This window comes from Salvelinus sp. IW2-2015, unplaced genomic scaffold (genome assembly GCF_002910315.2).
Source record: "Salvelinus sp. IW2-2015 unplaced genomic scaffold, ASM291031v2 Un_scaffold1716, whole genome shotgun sequence".
In the NCBI taxonomy this organism is placed as follows: Eukaryota; Metazoa; Chordata; class Actinopteri; order Salmoniformes; family Salmonidae; genus Salvelinus; species Salvelinus sp. IW2-2015.
The window spans coordinates 61,919-82,307 of record NW_019943104.1 but is presented as its reverse complement, the minus strand read 5'-3'; the positions used below and the strand labels follow the sequence as shown (position 1 = coordinate 82,307).

The window sequence follows — 20,389 nt, the reverse complement described above, 5'->3', positions numbered from 1 at the left end:
GAGAGGGTAACCCTTATCCATAACTTGGTTATTGTTGATGCGCCAGTACTAGTTACCTTTGAAAACTTATAGATGGCTGTTTGTCCATGTGAAGGCAGCATTCAGGTTGTAGGATACCCCAGAGAAGAGATGTGAGATGGTTTTGGGATGCGTGCTGGAGTCCAATCCCCCAGCTTCAGCCCACTGCCAATACTGAGAACACTAAGGAATAGAATGAAAGGTAACTATTATCTTGTCGCTACATCCCACTCATTCTGAAATGGTTTAGACTAGAGGGTATATTACATGTTCACATATTATCCACAAAAMATTGTTTGTTTGTTTATTTGCTCCTTACCTTGAATAATATCACTTTGTTATTCCAGTTAAAGTACAAGGCTGAATTGACATTAGAATGAATGCTGTCCAAGTATTTGGGAGTTTGAATCTTGTATATCACCACACTTTGTCTCCTGAGTAAAGAACATGACAGTGACACATGAAAACTACAATTCTGAGAGAAATTCCAGAACTGAAACAGGGACAGTGTAGCCTGGTCCAAGATCTGTATGATATCTTGACGACTCCTATGTATAGGTAGAACAATGTTTGGTAATGACAACGAAGTTGGCAAGTCAGCACAAACTGATTTGGGACCAGGCTAGGAATAGTGTGAGTCAGGGCAAAAAGGTATACCTTTTAGGAAGTAGGACTTGTTGGTCCTCTAAGAGTAAACAGCTGCATTGAGGCTCCCTGGTAGATCCTTCCACAGCACAGAGATCGGGATGGGTGTGTTGTAGCCAGTAGTGTCAGACACTGTCCACACATACTAACCGCTGAAGATGTGTGTCTTGCAAAAAGGACCTGGGTGGTGGATAAATATCAGACAAACAAACACTTGTAAATACTGTATATCCAAAGGAAAGCGCTGTGCTATTTTGCAGTTTCACATATAGTTTACATTGTGTTTTGTAGGACAGACATTGGGATAAAATCTTTACGGTACCTACCTAACATAATTGCATCCATGGTACCCTTGTAAGAATGTGGTGGACCTGCCTCTAGGATTGGATGATTTGGCTTTCTGGATACTGTGGGACGATTGGCTGGCTTCCCTAAAGGAGAACAGAAAAGGCAAAGGTTTCAAACAAATAACGTCTTGAACCGGTCTTTATCATCTACAGTTGAAGTCGGAAGTTTACATACTTAGGTTGGAGTCAGGTTGGAGTCATTAACACTCGTTTTTCAACCAATCCGCAAATGTCTTGTTAACAAACTATAGTTTTGGCTAGTCGGTTAGGACATCTACTTTGTACATGACACAAGTCATTTTTCCAACGATTGTTTACAGACAGATTATTTCACTTAATCACAATTTCAGTGGGTCAGAAGTTTACATACACTAAGTTGACTGTGCCTTTAAACAGCTTGGAAAATTCCAGAAAATTATGTCATGGCTTTAGACGCTTCTGATAGACTAATTGACATCATTTGAGTCAATTGGAGGTGTACCTGTGGATGTATTTCAAGGCCTACCTTCAAACTCAGAGCCTCTTTGCTTGACATCATGGGAAAATCAAAAGAAATCAGCCAAGACCTCAGAAAAGTCTAGTTCATCCTTGGGAGCAATTTCCAAATGTCTGAAGGCACCACGTTCATCTGTACAAACCAAAAATTAAAGTACACTAACACAAGTATAAACACCATGGGACCACGCAGCCGTCATACCGCTCAGGAAGGAGACGCGTTCTGTCTCCTAGAGATGAACGTACTTTGGTGCGAAAAGTGCAAATCAATCCCAGAACAACAGAAAAAGAACTTGTGAAGATGCTGGAGGAAACAGGTACAAAAGTATCTATATCCACAGTAAACCGAGTCCATATTGACATAACCTGAAAGGCCGCTCAGCAAGGAAGAAGCCACTGCTCCAAAACCGCCATAAAAAAGCCATACTACGGTTTGCAACTGCACATGGGGACAAAGATCGTACTTTTTGGAGAAATGTTCTTCTGGTCTGATGAAACAAATATAGAATTGTTTGGCCATAATGACCATGGTTAGTTTGAAGGAAAAAGGGGGATGCTTGCAAGCCGAAGAACACCATCCCAACCGTGAAGCACGGGAGTGCCAGCATCATGTTGTGGGGCTGCTTTGCTGCAGGAGGGACTGGTGCACTTCACAAAATAGATGGCATCATGAGGTAGGAAAATTATGTGGATATATTGAAGCAACATCTCAAGAAATCAGTCAGGAAGTTAAAGCTTGGTCGCAAATGGGTCTTCCAAATGGACAATGACCCCAAGTTGTGGCAAAATGGCTTAAGACAACAAAGTCAAGGTATTGGAGTGGCCATCACAAAGCCCTGACCTCCATCCTATAGAAAATTTGTGGGCAGAACTGAAAAAGTGTGTGCGAGCAAGGAGGGTACAAACCTGACTCAGTTACACCAGCTCTGTCGGGAGGAATTGCCAAAATTCACCTAACTTATTGTGGGAAGCTTGTGGAAGGCTACCCAAAACATTTGACCCAAGTTAAACAATTTAAAGAAAATCCTACAAAATACTAATTGAGTGTATGTAAACTTCTGACCCACTGGGAAAGTGATGAAAGAAATAAAAGCTAAAATAAATAATTCTCTCTATTATACTGACATTTCACATTCTAAAAAATAAAGTGGTGATCCTAACTGACCTAAGACAGGGAATGTTTACTAGGATTAAATGTCAGGAATTGTGAAAAACTGAGTTTAAATGTATTTGGCTAAGGAGTATGTAAACTTCCGACTTCAACTGTACATACAACATCCACAGGAAATCAAAGTCTTACTACGGAAGTATTTGATGTTTTATCAGATATTGATCACATAATCTGTATAAACAAAATAAATAATCATCCAGCCCTAAACACAGAGAGCTTGGATTCCAGAGATGACATCAGGATTTAGTTTGAAGTTGGCACGGTAACCAGGGTAAACGGGTCCCATTAGAGCTTCGTGGTGCTGAGAGTGACCCAGGCCAAGGACGTGACCAATCTCATGGGCTGCTACAATCCTCAGTTCACGGCCAGAAGACTTCCCCTCTGTCCACTACTTGTCTTTGTCAAAAWGCACAATGCCTGACTCCCCTTAATGACAGAGGATTGTTTCAGACAGGTGAAAATACAGATAATATCACGTTCAGATGCATATACAGCAGATCGTCCCCATCAGACTCATGTTAGTTGAGATCTGAAAAGCCTTCTTTCACACATCCAAACTGCAGTGACAGTTGTACGCCTATGGAGCACTCTGACTCTCACCTGGTCTGTCAAAGGGCACTGGACAAGATCATTGTTATGAAACACGATTTTGATGTCTGCTCTTTACAGAAACAACACCTCCCAGAAATTCAGGGGTGACATCTTACTTCAGTACCTAAACGCAGACCGCAGGGCCACACATGTTTTTGCCAGGCCCAAATCTGGGGTGTAGCTATAGATGCAGTAGGTCAGCATTATCTTACACCAAGTAGAACCTGTGGAAATGGGCATTAGTTAAATATAGCAGTCAAAAATAGTTGTAAAGCTAAAACATTTATGGCAAGGCTTTGTTTTTGCCATAAAGGTTATCTAACAATGAATCCGGAAGATTTTTGCCTCTTGATGTCACCAGGGCCCAGTTTTTCAAATCGTTTAATCTGGTTCAGAATGATCTGGATTCTGTAATCCTCTTTTTTGCAATGCAAGATCAGATTGATCTAGCTGTTTTTGAGACGGTTTTTCAGCAAATAACCAGATAGGATCATTCTGATTCAGATAACACAATATCAAGATCACAGAATCCGGCATTTCAGGCCTACACCTTGCCATCTACTGGACAGGCTATGGTACTACTTCAACACTGTCTTAATGAAACAGATATGAGTAAGGTAAAGGGAAAGTGGGATAGCTAGTCAGTTGTACAACTGAAAATCATTCAACTGAAATGTGTCTTCCGCATTTAACCCAACCTGAGTAAACTACATTAATAAAAGGTACCTAGATTAAAAATGGTCTGCATATCACATAAGTACATGCATTTATTTGACACTTCTCAATATAACAACTGACCACATGACTTTACTACAACCAATTTAACATTACCTTTGGTTTTCAGAAGCAAATAGCTTTTTAAACCATGTCACCTTAGTTATACTGAACAAAAATATAAACGCAACCATTTCAAAGATTTTGTTGAGTTACATATAAGGAAATCAGTCAATTAAAATAATTTAATTAGGCCCTAATCTATGGATTTCACATGACTGGGCAGGGGCACATCTATGGGTGGGCCTGGGAGGGCATAGGCCCATCAGCTTGGGAGCCAGGCCCACCCACTGGGGAGCAAGGCCCAGCCAATCAAACATCAATAATCCTCAGCACCCCCTCTGATGATCCCGCAGGTGAAGTAGCCGGATGTGGAGGTCCTAGGCTGGCGTGGTTACACGTGTTCTGCGGTTGTGAGGCTGGTTGGACATACTGCCAAATTCTCTAAAACGACATTGGTCGAGAAATCAACATTCAATTCTCTGGCAACAGCTCTGGTGGACATTCTTTGCAGTCCCCATGCAAATTGAACGCTCCCTCAAAACTTGAGACATCTCCGGCATTGTGTTGTGTGACAAAACTGCACATTTTAGTGGCCTGTCATTGTCCCCAGCACAAGGTGCACCTGTGTAATGGTCATGCTGTTTAATCAGCTTCTTGATATGCCACCCTGTCAGGTGGATGGATTATCTTGACAAAAGATAAAACGCTCACTAACAGGGATGTAAACAAATGTGTACACAAAATGAGAGAAATAAGCTTTTTGTGCATATGGAAAACTTCTGAGATGTTTTATTTCAGCTCAAGAAACACGGGACCAGCACTTTACATGTTGCATTTATATTTTTGTTCAGTTTACATTAAAATGTCTTGGTTGTAGTGCCATTCACCTTTCTAAAACCACCCTTCCAGTGAGATCAAGATAATCCAGATTTTCGGCATCAAAACTATCCTAAATCGCCATTGAAAAACGACATTTAATCTTGATTAAAAGGTCAGATTGAAAAAAAAGGTCAGACCAAACCCGAATCCCTACACAGAGGACCAGAATCACATTCTAACATTTAATCCTATCTGATTGCCGAAATCAGATAAAAAAACAGCACAATCCTCTATATCCCCTGTAATCACAGGGATTTACATTATTAGTTGTTTACAATGTTGTAAACCATGAACCTCTTCATTATGTACACAAATTCAAACTGTATTTGAAGTAATCCAATCGTCGGGAAAATTTGTATCATTTCAGTACACAGAGATGGGTCAACAAACAGGTATTCTTTTCAATAGGGGATTTTTCTATCTTTAATGCAACTAACTAATATATAATATTTTATGCTATTCTTGACAGATAAAGATTTTTTTCAAACAAAGATAGAAAATGCACAAACATACTAAGTACACAAATAAATGCTATTACAACTATAATTGAATGGCCAATAAGTTCATAGCCAAGCATAGGGAATCAGTTCAATTGTTTTAAAAGTACATTTTAAATGAAGAGAAAAAACCTGGCTGGCTCATTGTTGTTTGGTAATTGGTTTTGGACAAAGTGTGGGAAAAGCATGATCACTTATTGTCAACAACATAACACGTGAAGTGTTGGGTTTATGTACACTTGATATTCCAAAAGCCAAAGTTCATGTTCATTGGCTGTCTGATAATAACAAATATCCAGAAAATGTTCAAGGGAAGCTCATCAACGCAGCTGTAAATGTCAATTTCTTTTAGAACTGGGTGTTTGTATTTTTGAACAGTCTAACTTCCACAACTGGTCTGCTGCACTTTTTACAACATTTTCAATCTCATGAATCCTCCTCAAGCTGCAGTAACTCAACCTGTAAGGCTTTGGCCCTTCCAAGCTTCTCCTGCTGCTCTTTTGTAGCTTGCTTGATTTCCCCACAGTCCAGTTTCTGCTGCAGCTCCTCAACCTGCCTCAGCTTCTTTTTTATGTTCTTGATCTTCTTGGCCTTCTCTGCTGTTGCAGATGAAGTGTCATTAGTAGCTCCAGCTGGGTTAGATGCAGGCGTCACACTGTCACCGTCCTCTGCAAACGTCATAGTCTCAACAGCATTTGTTAGTGTATCCACATTGCTATCCGGGCCTTGCTGCTTGCGCTTTTCCTTGCGTTTCATGTTTCGCTTGGCTGTCTTGGAGAGCCCAGCTGTCTCATTCTCTGCAATGCCGGGGATCCCCTGCTGCTGCCTTGCCTGGGCCGCATTGCTGGGGCTCATACCCGGTGGCAGATCGGGCTTGCCCTTGAAGAACTTAACAAATTTATTCTCGTAGCTGAAAGCAAAGAGGAAATGAGGAAACAACCAATCTACAGCAGAGGCTTCTAACAAAGCCATATAAAAGGTTGACTTGACAGAGGTACAGAACCAGTCAAAAGTTTGGACACACCTACTCATTTAAGGGTTTTTCTTTATTTGTACTATTTTCTACATTGCAGAATAATAGTGAAGACATCAAAACTATGAAATAACACATACGGAATCATGTAGTAACCAAAAAAGTGTTAAACAAATCATAAATATATTTTAAATTTGAGATTCTTCAAAGTAGCCACCCTTTGCCTTGATGACAGCTTTGCACACTCTTGGCATTCTCTCAACCAACTTCATGAGGTAGTCACCTGGAATGCATTGCAATTAACCTCTCTAGGGTACGTGAGACGTTAGCGTCCCACCTCTTCAACAGCCAGTGAAACTGCTGGGCGCCAAATTCAAATACAGAAATACTCATTATAAAAATTCAGAAAACAAAACATATTTTACATAGGTTTAAAGATTAACTTCTTGTGATTTAAAAAATGCTTTACGGCGAAAGCATACCGTACGATTATTTGAAAACATAGCCCAGCAGACAAATCATTACAAACAGTAACCAGCCAAGTAGAAGAGGTACACAAGTCAGAAATAGAGATAAAATGAATCCCTTACCTTTGATGATCTTCATATGGTTGCACTCAGCAGATATTCATTTACTCAATAAATGTTCCTTTAGGTGGTGTGATGATGCTTTGCTGGTGACACTGTCAGTGATTTATTTAGAATTCAAGGCACACTTAAAAAGCATGGCTACCACAGCATTCTGCAGCGATACGCATCTGGTTTGCTGCATCAGGTGACCTGGCCTCCACAATCACCTGACCTCAACCCAATTGAGATGGTTTGGGATGAGTTGGACTGCAGAGTAAAGGAAAAGTAGCCAACAAGTGCTCAGCATATGTGGGAACTCCTTCTAGACTGTTGGAAATGCATTCCAGGTGAAGCTGGTTGAGAGAATGCCAAGAGTGTGCAAAGCTGTGTCATGACTCTCCTGGTCGAGGATCAAACGCCTCAGATCAGCTTGGTAAATAGCTGACACCACCAGACCCTCTTACCCACAGAAGAGGGGAAGATTGTGTCGGTTTTGTGTGCCGGTGTGCCGGTTTTGACACCTTATCACTCGGTCATAAATTAGGCAGGAGGGGAATCTCTCCCTTTGCTCCTCAGTATTGGGAAAGGAATTCCTTTGTTACAGAGACATTTTGCCACCCAAAAATATAACACCCAAAGAGTGAACTTTGGAACAATATTTAGAGAGTAATGTTAAGAATGGTCCGTGGGGATCTAAAGAATAATCCTGTCACATTGTTTATTATTTTGTGATGTTATTAAAAACGGTATGAACCAAATACTGTAACTTAGGAAAGAAACACATTCTAGCCATCCAGTATGATAATAGAATATGATGAATGACGAACCTAGTTTCTTTAAGATACGAATGTGATTTTGGTTTTCTAATGAGATAATGGTTTTTCATGTCCGTTGTACATTAATTTCTTATGGCTGCAGGGGCAGTATTGAGTAGCTTGGATGAAAGGTGCACAGAGGTGCCCATAGTAAACTGCCTGCTCCTCAGTCCCAGCAGTTGCTAATATATGCATATTATTATTAGTATTGGATAGAAAACACTCTGAAGTTTCTAAAACTGTTTGAATGATGTCTGTGAGTATAACAGAACTCATATGGCAGACAAAAACCGGAGAAAAAATCCAAACAGGAAGCGGGAATTCTGAGGCTGGTGGATTTTCAACCAAGATCCTATTGAATTCACAGCGAGATATGGATGAGTTTGCACTTCCTACGGCTTCCACTAGATGTCAACAGTCTGTAGAACCTTGTCTGATGCCTCTACTGTGAAGGGGGGCCGAATGAGAGGGGAATTAGTCAGGTCTGCCATGGAACGTTATTCAAGATTTATGTTAAAAACATTCTAAAGATTGATTCAATACATCGTTTGACATGTTTCTACTGACTGTTACGGAACTTTTGGACATTTCGTCAGCTTTTAGTGAACGCGCTTCCTGACAGTGGATTTGTTGACCAAACACGCTAACAAAAATAGCTATTTGGACATAAATAATGTACATTACCGAACAAAACAAACATTTCTTGTGGAAGTGGGAGTCCTGGGAGTGCATTCCGACGAAGATCAGCAAAGGTAAGTGAAGATTTATACTGCTTCTTATGAGTTTTGTTGACTGCACAATTTGGCAGGTAACTGTATGGCTTGCTTTTGTGGCTGAATGCTGTTTTCAGATCATTGAATATTGTGTTTTGCCGTAAAGCTTTTTGAAATCTGACACAGCGGTTGCATTAAGAACAAGTGTATCTTTAATTCTATGTAAAACATGTATCTTTCATCAAAGTTTATGATGAGTATTTATGTTAATTGACGTGGCTCTGCAATTTCTCTGGATATGTTGGAGGCATTTCTGAACATGGCGCCAATGTAAACTGAGGTTTTTGGATATAAACATTAACTTTATCGAACAAAAAAATATATGTATTGTGTAACATGAAGTCCTATGAGTGTCATCTGATGAAGATCATCAAAGGTTAGTGATTCATTTTATCTCTATTTCTGCTTTTTGTGACTCCTTTGGCTGGAAAAATGACTGTTTGTCTGTGATTTTGCAGTGACCTAACGGAATCGTTTGTGGTGCTTTCGCTGAAAAGCCTATTTGAAATCGGACACTTTGGTGGGATTAACAACAAGATTACCTTTAAAATGGTATAAGATACATGTATGTTTGAGGAATTTTAATTATGAGATTTCTGTTTGAATTTGGCGCCCTGCACTTTCACTGGCTGTTGTCATATCGATCCCGTTAACAGGATTGCAGCCATAAGAAGTTTTAACTAAGCCACGCCCCTAATGAGGTAGAAGAGAGTGTCAGTGTGATGGAACCGCCTTTCTGACCAGAGTGCTTAAAGGGACTCGCTAAGAATTAACATATGAGAGCAGCAGGCGGACAGCGTGAGCTGAACGGTACAAATGCTTTAAACTCTTAGTCTCAACACGAGGTGAGAAGATAACCTCACCTATCAGACCAGAAAAGCGTGGAGAGTTGGCCACACGTTGAAATGGTTAGAAACTCTGAAACAAGTGAAGATAAAGACTAGACCAGAACATTTGACAGTCTGACCAGAACATTTGACAGTCTGCAGCTGTGCATGTAAAGGATCTAGAACTAGACTATCTACCCGAGAAAGGAAGGATTACACCCCATCTCAGACAATCATTGGTGCATCTGAAACAACCACTACAAGCCAGAACTACTAAGCAGATTGTGACCTCTGGTGGACAACCAGAGCCTTACACCCATCCAGCCCCTTCCTCATAGAAGGATTGGTTGGTTCCAACAGAGAGACGAACAAAGACACATATTTACATTGCATTTATTACCCAAACAGGCAGCAGTTCGTGAGCAAAGCATTATCATTACTTCGAGGGTAGTTCCTAAATGTACGATAAGTTTGACTCTCCCTCCATTTATCTACCCCTCCCTCTCCATATGTGTAACAAGCCGTCATATCTTGTCAGTACACTAGGGACATTTGTCTCATGTAAGTCTATGTATATTTGGTGTTATTATTTAGTTAGTTAGTAAATAAATCAATTTGTGGAGAACTGAATAATCAGAAAAGGCTGGGGTTCTTGCGGATTCAAGAGGTCTGCGATGTTCAGAATGAGACTGATATGAGATAATGATTAATAAGTGACTGTTATTGATGTAAGAGTAATCTACAGTTGAAGTCAGAAGTTTACATACACCTTACCCAAATACATTTAAACTCAGTTTTTCACAATTCCTGACATTTAATCCTAGTAAAAGTTTCCTGTCTTAGGTCAGTTAGGATCACCACTTTATTTTAAGAATGTGAAATGTCAGAATAATAGTAGAGAGAATGATTTATTTCAGCTTTTATTTATTTCATCACATTCCCAGTGGGTCAGAAGTCTACATACACTCAATTAGTATTTGGTAGCACTGCCTTTAAATTGTTTAACTTCCACAAGCTTCCCACAATAAGTTGGGTGAATTTTGGCCATTCCTCCTGACAGAGCTGGTGTAACTGAGTGAGATTTGTAGGCCTCCTTGCTCGCACACTATTTTTCAGTTCTGCCCACAAATTTTCTATAGGATGGAGGTCAGGGCTTTGTGATGGCCACCCCAATACCTTGACTTTGTTGTCCTTAAGCCATTTTGCCACAACTTTGGAAGTATGCTTGGGGTCATTGTCCATTTGGAAGACCCATTTGCAACCAAACTTTCACTTCCTGACTGATGTCTTGAGATGTTGCTTCAATATATCCACATAATTTTCCATCCTCATGATGTCATCTATTTTGTGAAGTGCACCAGTCCCTTGCAGCAAAGCACCCCCGCACACATGATACTGCCACCCCCCGTGCTTCACGGTTGGGATGGTGTTCTTCGGCTTGCAAGTCTCCTCCTTTTAACTCCAAACATAACCATGGTCATTATGGCCAAACAGTTCTATATTTGTTTCATCAGACCAGAAGACATTTCTCCAAAAAGTACGATCTTTGTCCCATGTGCAGTTGCAAGTAGTATGGCTTTTTTATGGCAGTTTTGGAGCAGTGGCTTCTTCCTTGCTGAGTGGCCTTTCAGGTTATGTCGATATAGGCCTCGTTTTACTGTGGATATAGATACTTTTGTACCCGTTTCCTCCAACATCTTCACAAGGACCTTTGCTGTTGTTCTGGGATTGATTTGCACTTTTCGCACCAAAGTACGTTCATCTCTAGGAGACAGAACGCGTCTCCTTCCTGAGCGGTATGATGGCTGCGTGGTCCCATGGTGTTCATACCTGCGTACTATTGTTTGTACAGATGAACGTGGTACCTTCAGGCTTTGGAAATTGCTCCCAAGGATGAACCAGACTTGTGGAGGTCTACAATTTTCTTTCTGAGGTCTTGGCTGATTTCTTTTGATTTTCCCATGATGTCAAGCAAAGAGGCACTGAGTTTGAAGGTAGGCCTTGAAATACATCCACAGGTACACCTCCAATTGACTCAAATGATGTCAATTAGCCTATCAGAAGCTTCTAAAGCCATGACATCATTTTCTGGAATATTCCAAGCTGTTTAAAGGCACAGTCAACTTAGTGTATGTAAACTTCTGACCCACTGGAATTGTGATACAGTGAAATAATAATAAGTGAAATAATCTGTCTGTAAACTATTTTTGTAAAAATTGCTCGTGTCATGCACAAAGTAGATGTCCTAACCGACTTGCAAAAACTATAGTTTGTTAACAATAAATTTGTGGAGTGGTTGAAAAACGAGTTAATGACTCCAACCTAAGTGTATGTAAACTTCCGACTTCAACTGTATATATCTTTAGAGTTTAATTCGGGAGATGGTAACTCGTTAAACAACTTTTCCTGTGGTGCCCCAAATTCCTAATGAGTTAATTGTTACATGATTAATTTAAATTGGGTGACAATTAAACGTAGTTAGTTTATTCGATAAATAACAGTCATTACATTACTGAAAGTCACGTCACGACAGCTGTCATCAAGGCAAAGGGTGGCTACTTTGAAGAATCTCAAATCTCAAATATTTATTTGTTTTCACACTTTTTTGGTTACTACATGACTCCATGTGTTATTTCATAGTTTTTATGTCTTCACTATTATTCTACAACGTAGAAAATGTTAAAAATAAAGTAGAAACCTTGAATGAGTAGGTGTGTCCAAACTTTTGACTGGTACTGTAACTTTGTTAGGAAGCATTACTTACACAGGGACCTCTTCCTGAGGGGTATAACCATCCTTCACTCTACGAGGCTTCCTCCAGGTTCCATCAGGTCGCTGTGTAGCAGCAATGTATTTCCCTATAACAGGAGGAGCAAACATGTGCAAATATTATAAATTCACTGAAAACAATGCATTTATCTTGAACCAATGTTTTGTTCAGCTGGTAGACTCTTGCTTGCTAAAACATTGCCCTGTGTGTATGTTACAACAATACACTACTCACTATACTACAGTGCATTTTGAGAGTTAGGGACTATAAGGTTCAATCTGCATTTGTCAAAATTGAGTTAATGACATAACATTGAACAGAACAAGGCTCTCTACCTATATAGTAGTCTAAATACCCCGATTCACGTTGTTAAGTTCACTGATAACTGACAAAATCAAACCAATGAGGGTCCAGAACTTTGAAGCCAATTATCTCAATCATCTTTTTGCAGATAGAACCTTATAGTCCAAAGCTCTCGATTTGCCACGTTTGCATCGGCAGTAGCATGAACAGTACCGAGAACAATTTAATAGAAATGTATGTTTTATAGTCGTTATTAAATAGCTAATGTTAGCTAGCTAGCCAGTGTACATTTGTTAATAGGGGGCAATTCCACGGTAACAGAGTGATGCTGAGACAGATCTTTTCACCCAAACAATAATACAATGACTGCAAAGTTGTATGGTTTGTTTAAAAAACGTCTTCAGGATTGGTGGGTCCCCTGCGGGACGGTTGACCTAACGTAGGCTAATGCGATTAGCATGAGGTTGTAAGTAACAAGAACATTTCCCAGGACATAGACATATCTGATATTGGCAGAAAGCTTAAATTCTTGTTAATCTACCTGCACTGTCCAATTTACAGTAGCTATTACAGTGAAAGAATACCATGCCATTGTTTGAGGAGAGTACACAATTTATTAATAAACAAACTAGGCACATTTGGGCAGTCTTGCTACAAAATTTTGAACAGAAATGTAATGGTTAATTTAATCAGTCTGAAACTGCCATCTAGTGGCCAAAATCTAAATTGCACCTGGGCTGGAATAATACATGATTTCCTTTCTCTTGCATTTCAAAAGATGGTACAAAAATTACAAAATAACAGTTGTTTTTTTCTTTGTATTATCTTTTACCAGGTCTAATGTGTTATATTCTCCTACATTCCTTTCACATTTCCACAAACGTCAAAGTGTTTCCTTTCAAATGGTACCAAGAATATGCATATCCTTGCTACAGGCAGTTTGATTTGGGTATGTCATTTTAAGAGAAAATTGAAAAAAAGGGTCCGACCCTTAAGAGGATTCTATGCACAAGGACTACTTCTATCAAAAACCAAAGTTAAACAAACCATTCAACTCTATGCACAATGACTACTTTTAAACATTTCCACCATACATTTTACCAAAACACATTTACTTGAACAGTGCATATCAAAAGTTTGATAACAGAATAACGGTTTGTACTGTTTGTGCCTTCATACTGTTAATAAATTTAGCATCTGCACGGTTCTTCAAGTAACGTTAACGGTGTTTTTGTAAATAAAAAGGGGAAATGTTTCAAAGTAGTCCTTGTGCAAAGTTGTGTGATTTCATTAACTTAGCAACCATTGGTTTTTGTTTGCCATACATTTTAAAGTAAAAAATCTGAGTTTCGGCATCACTCTGTTACCATGATTACCCATAATTTATTAGCGTAAACTAGCTACCTAGCGTCTTTGCTAGCTAATTTATTTCAAATTAGCCACTTGCTGCTGGTACTAGTTACTAGTTAGTTATCTAACAAATAAATGTTGCCCCCATCTTGGCTAGCCAACATAATCAGGTGTCACATCGAACTAGTTCGTTAACACATAGATAGCTACTAGCTAACTAGAAATATTAGCTAATACGCTAGCTAACTAGCACTAGTGTAGTGTGGTGTGTTTTAGCTAGTAACTGGTTAGCCAGGGCAGAATACGTCGCGCTGGAACAATTTGTTTACTCCACAAAACGAACGTCGTGGGGTTGCTTTTCTGGGGTAGCTACGGGTTATTCATGCTAAACTGTGTGTTCATTCTCAAACTTCACCAATATTTAACTGGATGTCTGACTTGAACCAGCCTTACCAGATTGATCTTCAACATAAGGGGTTGCCATTTTGCTCAATTAACTACTTCCGTTGGCAGGAATGACAGGAAGTGACGCCATCCTTACTGATAGTTCGTTTTGCATGGCCCAGTGCCCCAGGTGATTTAAGGACCAATGGAATGGTCTAAATTCCCGACTCCGCTCATCCGGCGCACCAGGCCATGCAAAATGATTCAACCCACTATTTCCACTGCATTTCGCCAGGTGGGCGGTGCTATAAATCAAAGTAGAACTGTCCGATACGCGTACACGTTCATCTGAGAATCCCCGCCTGGGACCGCATTCAAACTTCTTCACCGACATGACTATGGTGAGTTTATACTTTACAACGGCACTACATAATTTTGCTTAATTTGATTAACGATAGCTAGCTACCAAGTGGCTGAACCATCGGTGTATTCAAGTCTCGCAACGGAACACACGTACTGTTTAAGAACTAAACGGTAGCAAACAGAACAAAACGGGGAGGGACCTACCTGAACTTGTCCAATGGGCTTTTCTCTTGCGCGGGGTCAAATAGCAGGACCTTCTGAAAATGACTGTTTCCTGTTTTTCGCTGCTGCAGTAATGGCAGTTGCTGTACATTATGGGAAAAGATAGAACAAGGAGCTAGCTAGAAAAACACATTTGCTACGGTTGCATCAAAAGTAATTCTCCGGTAAATGAAAATGTAATCGTCAGTCTTCGTTAAGGCCATTTTCTATCGCAAACACTGACTAGACGCTAGCTAAGTTAACGTTTGCAAAACTAGCTAGGTAACGTTAGGTAAATATTATAACAAAAAAAAAAAGCTTAGCGTGCTGCCATAGCGCTTAARGCTAAGTATACACAATCAAATAAATACCTATTTTTACTTCAAAACATTACCGTTAAACATGCTTTATAGATATAATATAGCCACACTGCTAACATTATGCCTAACATTAAATGAAGGCCAAAAAGTAAATGTTGGTTTTCATGAATTTTTACGATCTTGCCAATGTTGACTGTTGACTGTGGGCTGGTCTGTGGTAACTAGTGGAAACCCGCGGCCAGTTTAATTAACCATAAGCACTGGTCAAGGCTAGATGGGATCCAGCTTTTGTCAAATTAACGTCAGATTTTACTTTTCGTAACACTTTAGGAGAAATTAACATCGTTAGGATAATTAGGTTATGGTTAGCCAAAACAATATACTGTTGACGTTCATTTGACATGCTGGATCCCTTCTACTCATGACCATAAGCACTCTGCCACAGAACAACGAGCCAGATATCAAATCACATTTTATTTGTCAAGTCCGCCAAATACAACAGGTGTAGGTAGACCTTACCGTGAAATGTTCACTGATAAGCCCTTAACCAACAATGCAGTTTTAAGAAAATAGAGTTAAGAAAATATTTACTAAAACTAAGGTGAAACAAGTCTAAAGTAACACCATAAAATAACAATAATGAGGCTATACAGGGGTACCGGGTCATGTACAGGTTAGTCAAGGTAATTTGTACATGTAGGTAGGGGCATATGCGGAAATACCAGGGGGGCGGAGGGGACACGACCCATATAGAGAAAAATATAATTTGTCCCCCCCTAATATATCACTGTAAACTATGTCACTTCACAAATATTAATAATATGCAATGAAAACACTTGTGCTGATTATAGACACTTAATCGCGCGTTTTTAAATTTCAAAAAATTGTGATCCTTCTCTTTGCCTCACAATGGTTTGATCCAGTCCTCAGAAGTGGCACATGATGCAGGCAGCCAGCACAGCCCCCAAACCCTCATTGCTTGCGTCGGTGTCCAGGATGAACGGACGGTTCGGGTCTGGTGAGGCCAGGACAGGGGCCTCCATCAGGGCACGTTTGAGGGCCTCAAAMGCCCGCTGGTGCTCTTCGGTCCACTGAAAAACAGTGTCCTCCTTGAGAAGGTGGTTCAAAGGAGCCGCTACCCCCGCAAACCCCTTCACAAACCTACGATAGTAGGATGCCAGCCCCAGGAAGCTCTTAACCTATTTTTTCCCCCCCTGGAACTGGCCACCCCCTCACAGCCTCTACTTTGTCTGGCATCGTGCTGATGCCCTCACCACCCAGCTGATGCCCCAGGAACGCCACCTCCCTTTGCATGAAATGGCACTTTCCCGGATGTAATTTTAGCCCCGCCCCCGAGATCCTCTCCAACACTCGCCTAATTGCCCCCAGTGCCCCCTCAAACGATGTGCCGTGCACCAATATGTCGTCTAGGTACACAACACACTCGTCTCTCGGAACCCCCGCCAGCACTCTGTCCATGAGCCTCTCAAAGGTGGCAGGAGCATTACAGAGCCCGAAGCACAGCACCTTGAACTGCCAATGGCCCCTATCYGTGGAGAAGGCTGTTTTTTCACGTGCCCCTGGCGAGAGGGGCACCTGCCAGTAGCCACTGCGCAGATCAAGGGAGGAGAACCACGAGGACCCTCTCACGTGGTCTAGCGACTCATCAATCCTCGGTAGGGGATAAGAGTCTTTAGTGGTGACAGAATTTAGGCCCCTGTAGTCAACACAAAACCTAAGTTTACCCCCTTTCTTAGGCACCATGACGACCGGCGCGGACCATGGGCTATCTGATGGCTCAATGAAATCAGCCCGCAACATGTCAACAATAGCTGTGTCTGCTGCTTCCCTCCTGGCAAGGGGAATACGACGGGGCCGAATTTTAATGGGTCGGGCGTCCCCAGTGTCTATTTCGTGCTGAACTAGGTGCGTTTGTCCTACCTCATCTTCCCCCCAAGCRAAGCTATCTTTAAAGTCCAACAGCAGCTGCTTTAACTGTCTCTGTTGTCCCTCATCCAGACCCTGACAGTTCTTCAGCCACACAGCCTCGACGGCGTCGATAGCTTCCTCCTTCCCCCCGTCGGGCTGATGGGKTGAAGGAGCCAGTGTGTTTTGGGCTACTGGGCTGCCTGTGCTTGCACCATGATGGGGAGTGAAGGCCGTCGCCGCCGGAGACAGCTGCTGGGATGGCACAACGACCAAGGGAGCASCCGGGATGACCGGTGGAGTTTCTGCAAGCTTGGAGGAAGACGGAGGGACAGCCCTGCCCCCTGCTGGCCCTCCCGAAGGCGACATTCCCACTGTGGGCCCCCCCGACAGCCTCAAAGTGCCYGACGCTAAGTCCAACTGAGCCCCACAGTTTTTCAAAAAGTCCATTCCCAGTATACAGGGGTCCTGCACTGCTGCTACCCACACCGGACACCCCACAGTTCTCCCCCCCACAGTCACAGATAGCTGACACTTCCCTAACATGGGGGCTAGCTCCCCCGYSMMMKKYMRKMRMWGGASRWRSSYMGSMKCSMMSMSMASMSSRWSRGGWMSTRYKYCYSSWSKSWSYAGSKKYMSYSKWGWKYCCKWGTCSRSYAGKKSYRRWSRKWCSWMCCMCYSTWSSKKRMYKMTGMMATKKCAKMRKYMMSSWASRGKGGKWSGWMYSWYYRSMMCTRSYSGACWMGGRMWCWMSRSKRMMSCTRSWSMSWSSRGRMRYASKWCCYSWYSSKSTKSKSKKSGMKSCKRSSYWYSTCCWKYKMYKRMMKKKSRCGGGGGAGCTAGCCCCCATGTTAGGGAAGTGTCAGCTATCTGTGACTGTGGGGGGGAGAACTGTGGGGTGTCCGGTGTGGGTAGCAGCAGTGCAGGACCCCTGTATACTGGGAATGGACTTTTTGAAAAACTGTGGGGCTCAGTTGGACTTAGCGTCGGGCACTTTGAGGCTGTCGGGGGGGCCCACAGTGGGAATGTCGCCTTCGGGAGGGCCAGCAGGGGGCAGGGCTGTCCCTCCGTCTTCCTCCAAGCTTGCAGAAACTCCACCGGTCATCCCGGGTGCTCCCTTGGTCGTTGTGCCATCCCAGCAGCTGTCTCCGGCGGCGACGGCCTTCACTCCCCATCATGGTGCAAGCACAGGCAGCCCAGTAGCCCAAAACACACTGGCTCCTTCACCCCATCAGCCCGACGGGGGGAAGGAGGAAGCTATCGACGCCGTCGAGGCTGTGTGGCTGAAGAACGGCCTAAATTCTGTTTACATAAGCAGGCCCAGCCATTTCCGCACCCGGTGACGTCGATATCCCCGTCGCCGTGACGTCTGCTCTCGAGCGGTGTGAAGGAAAACCCGCCAGTTCTGCCATCTTGCTGACTGACAATTTAACTCCCGCCATGTGGCTCTCCAGCTTTYCTACGGCAGTCGCCGCCTGACCCTCCCGACCGGGTACCCCCGAGCCCACAACGGACACTTTGTCCGACTCTTCCTTAATTTTCCGCCTCGCCCCAAGCATCATGACCGTAGATGCGAGTCACGCTAAAGCCAACCCGGCCTATACTGAACAGCTAACTCGCCTAGTCTCTATCCCGTAGTTCGAAGCACTTCTGACACCAATGTAATGACCCGGCTGGGTCATAAAGGGAAAAGAGACGGACTCTAGGTGTGCARGTCAGAACACAGGTTTATTCCTAAACTGGGCTATTGTTCCGGCCACAGCCCACGCCGCTAAATGCCGAACGTACACAATGTTACCCTGTCGAGTTAAGGGTCACTCTCATAGGAACAGATCAAGGCCCCGAACAGAAAGAAAGAAAGAAAGATGAGACAGTAATCCCTATTTATGCATTTCCAAATCCCGCGGGATTACCCATCATATTGTGTTGTGTTGGGCTACCTTTCCATCTTCCTGACATATTTAACCCCTGCTAGTAGCCATGAGAACCATAACACACCCACAAACACAGAACACAATACTGGGTTGTTACAATATATTTAATGGTCTCGTTGCAAAAGCTAAATTGTCGCTAGGGGACTTAGAAGCACCCGTGTGGCGATCTTGGAGTAAACTGACGATAGCAAAGATTATAGCAAACACCACAGAAACGGAATTGGTGCTCGCTAGCTCTGCAAATTCAGTTATTGTGGTTAGCCAGCCAATATAAAACAAACTATATAAAATGACAAAAGGTTGCAGCTTACATTGTGTAAATGGTGAGCTCATACAGCTGTCAACCCTTGTCACTGCAATCAGTTTCACATTTACTAGCTAGCTACCTGGTAGATCGAAGCCCATTATATGTGATAGAAGCCCATCTGCTACTGTAAATAACCTGCACACTGTGTGGCTAATCCAGGTTCATACACACAATAGCTGCATTTGCAGAGTTAGCGCGCAAAACGATGCAGCAAACACTAGCTAGCTAGCCCGCCAGGTAGAAAAAAGATGGATCTCAGAGCATTTTCAGTACACCAAAACGAAGTAAGAACCCTAGTAGCCTAATATCTCAGACTACTTGATAAAATGTTCATAAGAAAGAAGTGAAATCCTAATGGAAATGTTTCATAATGATGTCATTAGGCAGAGCAGGCAACATATGGCACACAGACAGCAGAGCTGGGGAAAGAGAGTGAGGGACAGACTGGCAGAGACAGTGAGTCTCAGGTAAGTTTGAGTCTTTGTTTGGCAACATTATGAAAGGTTCTCTCTTTTTTAGACTTGTAAAATAGGGACATAATTGGACAACGCCATGGATACCCCCACTCTCAACTTAAACAAATCTTAGTTCAGTCACCAGTTTAAGGCAATGGTATTGATGTTGTGATTAATTGTAAGTTTTGGGTACCGGTAGTTAGGAGTATGGCAAAGACCTTATTTATTTTCCAGGGGACAGACTGTAAGTGAGGGTGGTGGAAGGGAAAGAGCCAGGGAGAGAGACTTCAGATGACAGTGTCACAGCCACGTCAGGACCAGGTATCAACTTGTTGTCAGCAGCACCACTATATGGGACAGTGGCACAGCATTGTCCAGTTACCTCAGTGATGGCACAAAACCATATCAGCCACACCCACAATTTATAGTACTGGAAACTCTTGCCAACAGTGTGTTGATGTTTCAAGAGAACTGGTTTTGCGATTTTCCCCTGGCTACATGGCTCACTGTAGCCAAGGGTTTTCAAGCCAGCCATCTTTTGGCCAAAGAGCGGATGCTGCCTTCATTAATGCAGAATTTAGGAACTGGAGAAAAGCCATTGTAAAATTTGCAGCACATCAAAACTGCCAAACCCACCGCCACTTTGTAACTGTAACAGCACACCAGCTAAATCCAATGAGTGCCCAGTTATCCAGTGCG

The 20,389-nt window shown here is 42.3% G+C and overlaps 2 protein-coding genes across 7 annotated transcripts in view; one reads left to right on the top strand and one right to left on the bottom strand.

The window, feature by feature from the left end:
• Nucleotides 1-2,805: 2,805 nt before the first annotated feature.
• LOC112071768 (partner of Y14 and mago A) lies at nt 2,806-15,297 on the bottom strand. 2 transcript variants are annotated; one of them, XM_024139200.2, is made up of 3 exons: nt 14,752-15,297; nt 12,142-12,235; nt 2,806-6,330 (listed from the first exon to the last, which is right to left on the bottom strand). In XM_024139200.2, exons 1-3 carry the CDS (start codon nt 14,858-14,860, stop codon nt 5,847-5,849), a joined length of 687 nt encoding a protein of 228 aa, XP_023994968.1. In that variant the 5' UTR covers nt 14,861-15,297; the 3' UTR covers nt 2,806-5,846. The 2 variants fall into 2 exon arrangements, with proteins under 2 accessions (XP_023994968.1, XP_023994969.1); XM_024139201.2 differs by lacking the exon at nt 14,752-15,297 and adding an exon at nt 14,254-14,390.
• Nucleotides 14,470-20,389, top strand: part of LOC139024627 (uncharacterized) — an 18,773-nt gene continuing 12,853 nt past the window's right edge. Inside the window, exons 1-2 of one of the 5 annotated variants that reach the window (XM_070439511.1) lie at nt 14,470-14,585; nt 19,619-19,702. In XM_070439511.1, coding sequence (XP_070295612.1) covers nt 19,635-19,702 — 68 coding nt within the window. In that variant the 5' untranslated portion in view covers nt 14,470-14,585; nt 19,619-19,634. Of the gene's footprint in view, nt 14,586-16,680; nt 16,745-16,825; nt 16,995-19,618; nt 19,703-20,389 lie in introns of those variants that run through there. The other 4 variants (XR_011475964.1, XR_011475965.1, XR_011475962.1 and 1 more) reach the window with 4 other exon arrangements.

Excerpts from the sequence above, each read along its gene's own strand:
- LOC112071768 (XM_024139200.2), bottom strand. The coding sequence starts at position 14,860 with ATGTACAGCAACTGCCATTACTGCAGCAGCGAAAAACAGGAAACAGTC. Across the intron at positions 12,236-14,751 it reads AGCCCATTGGACAAGTTCAG|GGAAATACATTGCTGCTACA; the intron begins GTAGGTCCCTCC and ends CTCCTGTTATAG. Across the intron at positions 6,331-12,141 it reads CCTCAGGAAGAGGTCCCTGT|CTACGAGAATAAATTTGTTA; the intron begins GTAAGTAATGCT and ends CTTTGCTTTCAG.